Raw genomic sequence first — 10,366 nt, 5'->3', positions numbered from 1 at the left:
AATTCCTCCTGCCTTGAAAGGTAAGTGTGCCATTAGTTATTAAGGGAAATTCTAACATCTAGAGCACACTCAAGCTTGGCTCTTGCAATATGCAGTGTTTTATGTGACACAGATGGGAGCACTGCTTGCCCCTCTCTAGAAAGGCCTTCACTGTCAAGAGACAGCAATGTCAGTTTTTTCTAATTCTGTTTTTATACTTGGGGCATGAGAATTGGTGAAAACCTTTCCATAAATACTTGTTTGAGATATACTGATAAATATATATATATATATATATATTGGTTGTAATATCAAGATACATGTTAAAATAGTTTTGGTGAAATCAATAAACAGCATAATGATGATTTTATCAGTTGGTGTTTTGTGCTTGTTTATGTTACTGATGAGGTGTTTTTTATGATTTATTCTGGGAAGAGAACAGTTGTCAAAGGACTTAGATAATTCACGTCCATACATGTTGCAATATTGTGTTTGGCCCAGTTATTGCAGTGTATATGCTCTGAAATGACCGTGATCCTTATCTGCCATGGTGGACTCATCATTTATTTATATAGCGCTCTACAGTTGGCAACAAACACTGTAATAAAACCATACTGGGCACTATAGAAGTAAGAGAGGGGCCAGCTCGCATGCTTACAATCCACAGGATTATGTCTTTGAAAGGACATATGTGCAAAGCTGGGGCTGCATCTTGTCTGATTTGGCCACTTGAGTGTTCAGATTAGAGCGGGCTCTTTATGTCCCCTGGTGTCACTTCCAGATTACATGCTTATAAAACCATTACTTCCTGGTGAATTCAGAAGTTTTTACAATATATTTTGATAGAAAGCTGCAACTGGTTGGATGACATGACATCGCCTAAGGCCACCAACAATTCACAGCGGTGCAGCCACTGTAAAACAGTAACTTCCCATTTGATAGCAAAGTCAAAAGTTATTTTTCTTTATAATTTTGAAACTAAGAGCTGTTTGTTCTGCATCTGTTCTCTTCCCAGCTCCACGAATAGACCGGATCAATGAGCACACCTGTGAAGTCACCTGGGAGTCCTTCTCTCCAATGAAGGGCGATTCAGTCATCTACATACTACAGATAATGGTCGGAAAAGACTCTGATTTTAAACAGGTATGAATTGCACCTTTTGATTCTTCAGCAAGACTGATGCGGACAAACTGGCCAAGTTTAACATGGCCACCTTGAAATAGTAAGCTTTATGGGCATGGATCTCCCTCTGCCAGGTGATTTATGAGCAAAAAATGTCCTTTCTCTTTCATCCAGTCTGGGGGACACTGCTTACCATGGGTTGTGGAGGGGAGCTTGGGAGTTGGCACCTAGCTAGTTAACTTTAGCACTGCTGACAGACCCCTCCCCTCTACAATCCCCCTGCCTCTTCCTGCTCAGTTTTTTTTAGGTGCCCATGGAGTTGGGCAGTGTTTTTAGTTACTGCATGTATTCTTTATTTTTTCCTTTTATTTTATTATTCTTTAAAATTTTTATAGGTGGCAGACCTGGGAGTGTGTTCTACTATAGAGAACACACTCACAGCAGAGCAGCGCAGGCACTACCCTGTCAGATGAGAGCCAGAGGCTCTCACTGACAGGGACAGAATGGGGTGCCTGAATTGTGAGTGGGAAGCGGTCTCACGGACCGCTGTCTCTCCTGGAGCCTCCCCGATAACCGGCGCTGCCACTGCAGGCATAGAGCGCCGGTTATCGGAGATTTCAAATGACGGCGGCCATCTTGGATCGCGGAGGAGCGAGGAGAACTACAGGGGGCTATACCAGGATCCCCCCTCATACATAGGAGGGGGCATCGGGTACTAACCGCTGCGGAGACCTCAACTCTTGAGGTCTCCACTACTCTGCCACATACCTATTTTTATTTTTTATACGGGCAGAGAGACAGCATTATCAGAAGGGGGAGGAGCTAAGACATAGAGCTCCCCCGCCTTCCAGAGAGAGATGGTTTAACCCAGTCTTCTGGCGCCAAGGAGAAGCCCGGGAAGAGAGAACAGATCTGAGGGAGCAGGCATCAGGACACTGCTGTTGGACGTCTCCCCTGTTTGGCCTATGGGTTAAGTATCTGATTTATTTAAACACATACTCTGTATTGCTGTGTACAAAGTGGGCTAGTAGGGGTTATATTGTAGTTTTCCTACCTCCCTAAGTATTATATTGTGTTTAAAATAATTACAAGTACAACTTTTATGACAAGATTAGTTGCTTACTTGTTTTTTCACACTATTCTCTCTACACTCTCTCTACTCAGCTAAATTTAACAATTTAAGTCTGTGTGTTTGGTGTGCCTTCCTTTATAAAAAAAAAAATGACAGATAAGGGAAAGGGCCCTATGGCAAAATATTTCACATGTTCAAAATGTTCAAAATGTAAAATTACCTTGTGGGCAGAAGGACCCATTGGCGCTCTGCTCTGTCTGCAAAGCAGGGGTCCCCCCTGCACAAACCCAGCATATTTCAGCTCCACTGATGGAGGAACCGGCCTGGGTGGCCTCCCTGACACAGTCGGTTTCCTCTTTAGCACAGATGGTTTTTCAATCCAATCAATTGCTATCTACTGTGGCAACTTCTCTGGCTAATAATACTACTACACCCTTGGGCCTCCCTGCTACCACAGGTTCTATTGGAACGTCTACCAGGACCTTCCTTATTAAATACGGACCAAGCCCCTGTTCCCACAGAACCGGCATGGTCCGCAGCTTTTATAAGGGGTTTGGATAAGCTGAACCAGTTACTTGAATCCCCAAACATTCCGCCTGCTAAAAGGAAGCTGCCTAGATCTGATAATACCCTTATGGTCCTTTCAGACTCTGAGGGGTTTTCAGAGGAAGAGGGGGAAATTAATTCTGATCCTGACCAGGTTCAACCTTTGGGACAGGAAGACAACTCTAAAAGCCAATTTATTAATGATTTGGTTTTAGCGGTTGGACCTCCCAGAACCGGAGGATCCTCTTCCCAGAGACAGAAGTCTCTTTAAGAAGGCCAAAAGAAAGGCTTCCCGGTTTCCCCCTTCGGTAGAACTCAGAGATATTGCAGAGGGAGCCTGGAAACAGCCTGATAAAAGGTTCTCTGTTCCCAAAAGATTCTCCTCCCTATATCCATTGCAGGAGGAAGACGTGGCTTGCTGAGAGAGTATCCCTAAGGTGGATATTCCAGTAGCCCGTTTGGCCAAACACACTTTACTACCCAGTCCCAGGTTCAGCAACTCTGCAAGATGCCAATGATCGCAGAGTAGAATCCCAGCTGAAATCTATATTTGTGGCTGTGGGTTCTTTTAGGCCCACATTTGCTTCAGCTTGGGTTGCTAGAGCCATGGAAGCATGGGCAGACCAACTGGCAGAGGCCTTACAGGACTCTGATTTACTTCCCCTGGCCTTGCATTTCAAAGAGGCATCAGGGTACCTTTATGAGGCGGCCCAGAACACAGCGTCTATGTCCGCCTCTATTCAGGCTGCATCTATTTCAGCAAGCAGAATGTTATGGCTGAAATCCTGGGAAGGAGATGCGGAATCAAAAAAGTCAGTTGAAACCATTCCCTTTTCAGCAGCAGGTTTGTTCGGCCCAGAATTAGATACTATGATTTCCCAGGCAACAGGGGGCAAAAGCACTTCTTTGCCGGTATTTTCAAGTAGGGACCGGACTTCTCGTGTCAGTTCCTTTCGTCAGCCTTTTAGGGGGACCTATTTGCCTAGAGGACAGTCCTTTAGAGGTAGACAACCTAATGCTCGAGGCTCCTCTGTCAGGGGCAGATCCTTGTTTGCAGCTAGGCGCCAGGCCTCCAAGACCCAGGAGAAGCCTGCGTCCTGACGACCACTCTACTCTGCCTGAGGTAGCGCCAGTGGGGGGACGCCTGTCTCTGTTTCGGGAACAATGGGCAGCGTCTTCCTAAGACCCTTGGATTCGGGGCATTATATCAAGGGGGTACATGATAGACCTGCTGGGCCCTGTACCACATCGTTTCTTTGTAACCTCTCTACCCCGAGATCCAACAAGAAGACAGGCAATACAGGCTTGTGTCGCCTCTCCTTTCGCAAAGAGTCATCTGCAAGGTCCCAGACAACCAGAAGGGACAGGGGTTTTATTCAAATCTGTTTCTGGTCAAGAAGCCGGACGGGTCCTTTCGGCCCATTTTAAACCTAAAGAGCCTCAATGTGCACTTACGAGTGGACAGATTTCGGATAGAATCCCTGAGGTCGGTAATAAACGGCTTAGTGAAGGATCATTTTATGGCCTCCATAGACATAAAGGACGCATACCTCCACGTTCCCATTTGGAGCGACCATCAGTCTCTCCTAAGATTCACAGTGGGGTCCTCCCACTATCATTTTCGGGCCCTTCCCTTCGGCCTCTCCACAGCTTCAAGGGTCTTCACGAAGATCATGTCGGTCATGGCGGCGCGTCTTCACTTAAAGGGAGTTCAGGTCGTGCCTTATTTGGACGATCTGCTCATCAAATCCTCCTCAAAGATTTGCTTACGTCAGCACTTATCCCTTACCTTGGCAGTTCTCGAGAGCCATGGATAGCTGATAAACTTAAAGAAATCCCAGATGGTTCCGTGTCAACGCCTGGTCTTCCTGGGGCTTATCATGGATACCAGTCGGCAGAAAGTGTTCCTGCCTACGGAGAAAATCAGTTCAATCCGGACTATAACAACTCAGGTCTTGTCCTCTCCCAATCCCTCAATTCATTTGTGCATGCGGCTGCTTGGGAAGATGGTGGCCTCCTTCGAGATGATCCCCTTCGGCCGGGCTCATTATCGATGCTTCCACTGGGATCTGTTACGGAAATGGTCAGGATCCCACATACACTTGGATCTCCAGAAGATTTCGCTGTCTCCGGGGGCGAGAAAGTCGCTCCAGTGGTGGCTGAATCAGGATCACCTGTCGGTGGGCAGGTCCTTCGCTCCATGGTCATGGATCATAGCCACGACAGACGCCAGCCTGAAAGGTTGGGGGCGGTAATCCTGCACCTCCGGATCCAGGGACTTTGGTCGGTTCAGGAATCAGCCCTATCAATAAACGTGCTGGAGTTGAAGGCTATTCTTTTAGCCCTCCGGTGGGGCCCAGTCCCTCCTCCAGGGCCACTTTGTCAGAATTCAGTCCGACAATGCCATGGCTGTGGTATATGTCAACAGGCAGGGAGGAACCAGGAGTGCAGCTGCAATGAAAATTGCAGCTCAAATTTTGGTTTGGGCAGAACAATATGTTCCAGCAATATCGGCAGTATTCATTCCAGGAATAAGGAATTGGGAGGCCGACTACCTAAGTCGAAATCAGATGATGCCGGGGAAGTGGTCACTCCATCTGGAAGTTTTTCAGTCTCTGGTTCAGAGGTGGGGTCTTCCGGATATAGATCTCATGACCTCCAGACACAATAGAAAGTTTCACAGGTTTTGGGCAAGGGCAAGAGACCCCTTAGTGGTGGCAGTGGACGTAATGACAATGTCATGGGAGTTCAGGTTGGGATACCTGTTTCCTCCGATTTCCATGCTTCCTCGCGTGCTCAGACGAGTAAGGCAAGGCGGTCTGCCAGTAATTCTAATAGCTCCCTCATGGCCACGCGAGTCTGGTACGCGGACATAATCTCTATGGCGGAAGGACAAAGATTTCGTCTTCCGTCACGAGACGACCTTCTTCTGCAGGGTCCCTTCCGTCACCCGAATTTACCTCAGCTCAGTTTAATGGCATGGCTGTTGAAGCCAGCCTTTGGAGAGCTAGGGGTTTTTCCCCCAGTGTAGTGAACACTATGATGCGAGCCAGAAAGCCAGTTTCAGCTCGCATCTATCACCGGATTCGGCGAGCCTATATCAGATGGTGCGAAAATAGGACATGTCACACGTCCTCCTTTCGTCTCCCTCGCTTATTGGCTTTCCTTCAGGATGGCCTGGAAGCATGACTTCGGTTAGGGTACCTAAAAGTTCAGGTATGGGCACTTTCAGTCTTTTTTCACCTGAAATTAGCGGATTTGCCAGATATTAGGACTTTCCTTCAGGGAGTCTTGCATATTCAGCCTCCCTATGTTTCGCCTACAGCACCATGGGATCTTAACCTGGTACTGGATATGCTTAAAGGGCCTCCCTTTGAGCCATTACTTGTGGCAGATTTGAAGTGGTTGACCTAGAAGGTCCTCTTTCTTTTGGCTATTGCATCTGCACGTAGGCTCTGTCTTGCCGGGAACCATATCTGGTTTTCCACGAGGACAGAGCGGTGTTAAGAACCCTCCCTTCCTTCGTTCCAAAAGTAGTTTTGGCTTTTCATCTGAACCAGGAAATTGTAGTTCATCTACTTCCCATTCGGATCAACAGTCTATGGAAAAGTTAGATGTGGTTAGGGCTCTCCGCATTTATGTCAAAAGAACTTCTCAGATTAGACGTACTGATTCTCTGTTTGTTCTTTATGATGCTAATAAGAGAGGCTGGCCAACCTCAAAACAGTCCATTGCAAGTTGGATTACGGCAACCATTAAGCAAGCTTACATAAAGGCTAACCGTCCGGTGCCAGAGAGGCTTACGGCCCATTCCACCAGATCGGTAGGGGCGTCGTGGGCAGCGAGAAATGGGGCTTCTGCAGACCAGCTTTGCAGGGCAGCCACCTGGTCCTCTGTCCACACATTTACAAAATTTTACCAGTTTAATATATTTGCATCCGCGGATGCAAATTTCGCTTGTAGTGCTTTACGAGTGGGGCTTTCAGAGTAGTTCCACCCTTAGGGGGCTGCTATAGAACGTCCCCATGGTAAGCAGTGTCCCCCAGACTGGATGAAAGAGAAAAGAGGATTTATGTACTTACGTTAAATCCGTTTCTCTGATTCCGTCTGGGGGACACTGCGATCCCTCCCTTCTGCTTTTCTTCTGTGTGCTCTTGTTTGATTGGCCTTTTCTCCTTGGGCTTTTTAATTAACTGAACAGGAAGAGGCAGGGGGGTTGTAGAGGGGAGGGGTCTGTCAGCAGTGCTAAAGATTTACTAGCTAGGTGCCAACTCCCAAGCTCCCCTCCACAACCCATAGTAAGCAGTGTCCCCCAGACGGAATCAGAGAAACAGATTTAACGTAAGTACATAAATCCTCTTTTTATCTCCTCTGATCTGATGAAAACATGAGACTCTTAAAAGACCAACAGCCATAGTAAGGTATTTAAAATACCTCGTTCTGCTCCATTACTACCATTTTGTAATGTACTCATGTAACTCATCCTCCACACCACATGGCACCTGGACTGTAACCATGACCCTAACTTATTGCTAAGCACATTCAATAGGCCGTAGTCATAGTCCTCAGTATTGCTCACTTCAGATATTCTTGGGCACTGCAGCAAGTAATGAGCAAGGTCCCTGCAGTCTTACAATAGGTGAGACATGCCTACCAACAATCCTGATTTTTGCAAAACAGCCCCATTTATTTTTAATCCATTAAGGGAAGTGGCTTATTTTAAAGAGACAAGGTTTGGGTGGATGGAAAGTGTGTCCAAATTTTCCAACTAGAAATATTGGCTGAAGAGTGAGAGGAGCTTTCTGTCCTACATTTGTTGCAGTGTTCTTTTTTACTTAAAGATGATACCATAATAAAGTTGTTGGTTTTTTTTATTTATTTGTTTTGTCGTTAAACTATTTTTTTTAAAAAATCCACTCATAGTGACCTGGAGAGGATTATTATCCCTAAATGTGATATATTAAATAAAGGACTGGTAGCAGTGCCAATAGATTAATCCTTCAGTTTGATCTAGATTATTTCAATTGTTTAATCATTGCACCATAGAGCAGTGGTCAGGGAACAGGGGTAAATTACCCCAAATGGAGTAAAAATGAAATTCCTGGGGGTAAAATTCCTGCCGATTCACATGCTGTCAGTTGGATTGTAGACCCCTTTAAATGTGAAATTGCTGTTGTACCAGAAGAGCCTGAAGGGTTGGCAGAGGCACTTCTTGAGCTTTGATGCAATAATGAAGCATGTATTGCATTTGAAAACAAAGCAGATCTGTCATATTTTTGGATGTCAACAGCTGCAAAGGCATCAAAATTGCACATGAGGAGGCAGTCAAAAAGTTGCTGCCTTTTGCAACAACCTACCTTTGCGAACAAGGATTTTCCACTCTAACGAACATAAAAACAAAGCAGAGAAATCGATCTGGACGCTGAAGACTGTATCCAAATTGCTCTGACATCAAAATGCCCCAATATTGATGCTCTCGTGTCAAAAATGAAGCAACATCATTTCTCCAAAACCTGAAGTTTTAAAGTTGAAAATTTAAAAGAAATTTTGAATAGATTCAATAAAATTTTGAGTTCCAATAATTAATAATATATGATTTCCTTCCTTTCAAATCAAAGGGGTAACGTCAGCGTATCTAAATATATTTGGGGGTAAAAAAGTTCCCTGACCCCTGCCATAGAGGGATGCACACATGCAAAATGTAGATAGTATACATTTATTTCATATTTGGAGAACCAATACAGTTGCAAGAATCTACATTTTTATTATATATGTGCAGTGTTATTTCATTTCTAATCCACAAGAACACAAAATGTTACTATTCATATGAGAGTTGTGCTCCATAATGTTCTGAACATGGATATGGAAAAATATCTTCAAAAAAGCAAACCTTATTTATTTTGAAAATTAAGACATTTGGCTTTTTCTTTCCAAATTATTATTCATTTATTTGGCTTTTATTAAAATATCATCATCATATTTTACGGAAAAGCAGTTCAGTTTTGTTTTTTAGTTGTATAGATATTTTTCTTTGTAGGTTGATGTAATTAGATTTATACTGAACCAGACTTTTATTTCAGATATAAGACAAAGCTTTGGAAAGCAAATATAGATTTTTTTTCTTTTTTTTTTTTCTTTATTGAATTAACATTATATAAATATCACACTGCTAACTGGATTAATGTAACAAAGCAAACTAGGGTGTATTCAATTAACAAATAAGATTTCCTGTAGGGTAATCTTATTAATATGTGCTTGACATACAATAAATTACATACATGGCTTACCTACGTAATGAGGAGATGGAGACAGAAAAGCAGCAACATTGTAGTGTCTGATGGTATTACTTTGTGTTATTGGGCTGTGCAGTATAAAGGAAGAACCCCAGTATATGTTCTTCTGTGTTTCTCCACCACCATTATCAGCTGGTCCCCCGTCACCTCTGTAGTAACGCATGTCCCCCCCCACCCCTGTGACCTCTGTAGTAACGCGTGTCCCCCCCCACCGCGTCATCTCTGTAGTAACGCGTGCCCCCCCACCGCGTCATCTCTGTAGTAACGCGTGCCCCCCCCTCCACCACCTTTGTAGTAACGCGTGCCCCCCCTCCACCCCCACCACCTCTGTAGTAACGTGTGCCCCCCCTCCACCCCCACCACCTCTGTAGTAACGCGTGCCCCCCTCCACCCCCGTCACCTCTGTTGTAACACGTGCCCCCCCTCCACTCCCATCACCTCTGTAGTAACGCGTGCCCCCCCTCCACCCCGTCACCTCTGTAGTAACGCGTGCCCCATCTCCACCACCTCTGTAGTAACGCGTGCCCCCCCTCCACCCCCGTCACCTCTGTAGTAACGCGTGCCCCCCTCCACTCCCACCACCTCTGTAGTAACGCGTGCCCCCCCTCCTCTCCCGTCACCTCTGTAGTAACGCGTGCCCCCCCCTCCACTCCCGTCACCTCTGTAGTAACGCGTGCCCCCCCCTCCACTCCTGTCACCTCTGTAGTAACGCGTGCCTCCACCCCCGTCACCTCTGTAGTAACGCGTGCCCCCCTCCACTCCCACCACCTCTGTAGTAACGCGTGCCCCCCTCCACTCCCACCACCTCTGTAGTAACGCGTGCCCCCCCCACCACCTCTGTAGTAACGCGTGCCCCCCCCACCACCTCTGTAGTAACGCGTGCCCCCCCTCCACTCCCGTCACCTCTGTAGTAACGCGTCCCCCCCCCTCCACTCCTGTCACCTCTGTAGTAACGCGTGCCCCCCCCTCCACTCCTGTCACCTCTGTAGTAACGCGTGCCTCCACCCCCGTCACCTCTGTAGTAACGCGTGCCCCCCTCCACTCCCACCACCTCTGTAGTAACGCGTGCCCCCCTCCACTCCCACCACCTCTGTAGTAACGCGTGCCCCCCCCACCACCTCTGTAGTAACGCGTGCCCCCCCTCCACTCCCGTCACCTCTGTAGTAACGCGTGCCCCCCCTCCACCCCCACCACCTCTGTAGTAACGCGTGCCCTCCCTCCACCCCCGTCACCTCTGTAGTAACGCGTGCCCCCCCTCCACCTCTGTAGCAACGCGTGCCCCCCCTCCACCTCTGTAGTAACACGTGCCCCCCCTCCACCTCTGTAGTAACGCTTGTCCACCTCTGTAGCAACG

The 10,366-nt window shown here is 46.7% G+C and overlaps 1 protein-coding gene across 5 annotated transcripts in view; it reads left to right on the top strand.

The window, feature by feature from the left end:
- FNDC3A (fibronectin type III domain containing 3A) overlaps window positions 1-10,366 on the top strand; it is a 189,031-nt gene that overhangs the window by 174,738 nt on the left and 3,927 nt on the right. For all 5 annotated transcript variants that reach the window (XM_075199105.1, XM_075199106.1, XM_075199107.1 and 2 more), the window contains 2 exons: window positions 1-20; window positions 995-1,122. The exon at window positions 1-20 is cut by the window's left edge and continues 147 nt beyond it. In XM_075199105.1, the coding sequence (XP_075055206.1) occupies window positions 1-20; window positions 995-1,122 (148 nt within the window). The remainder of the gene's footprint in view (window positions 21-994; window positions 1,123-10,366) is intronic.

This window comes from Mixophyes fleayi, chromosome 2, assembly GCF_038048845.1.
Source record: "Mixophyes fleayi isolate aMixFle1 chromosome 2, aMixFle1.hap1, whole genome shotgun sequence".
Taxonomy (NCBI): Eukaryota; Metazoa; Chordata; class Amphibia; order Anura; family Limnodynastidae; genus Mixophyes; species Mixophyes fleayi.
The sequence above is the reverse complement of the archived record's forward strand: the minus strand, read 5'-3'. Positions and strand labels throughout refer to the sequence as shown.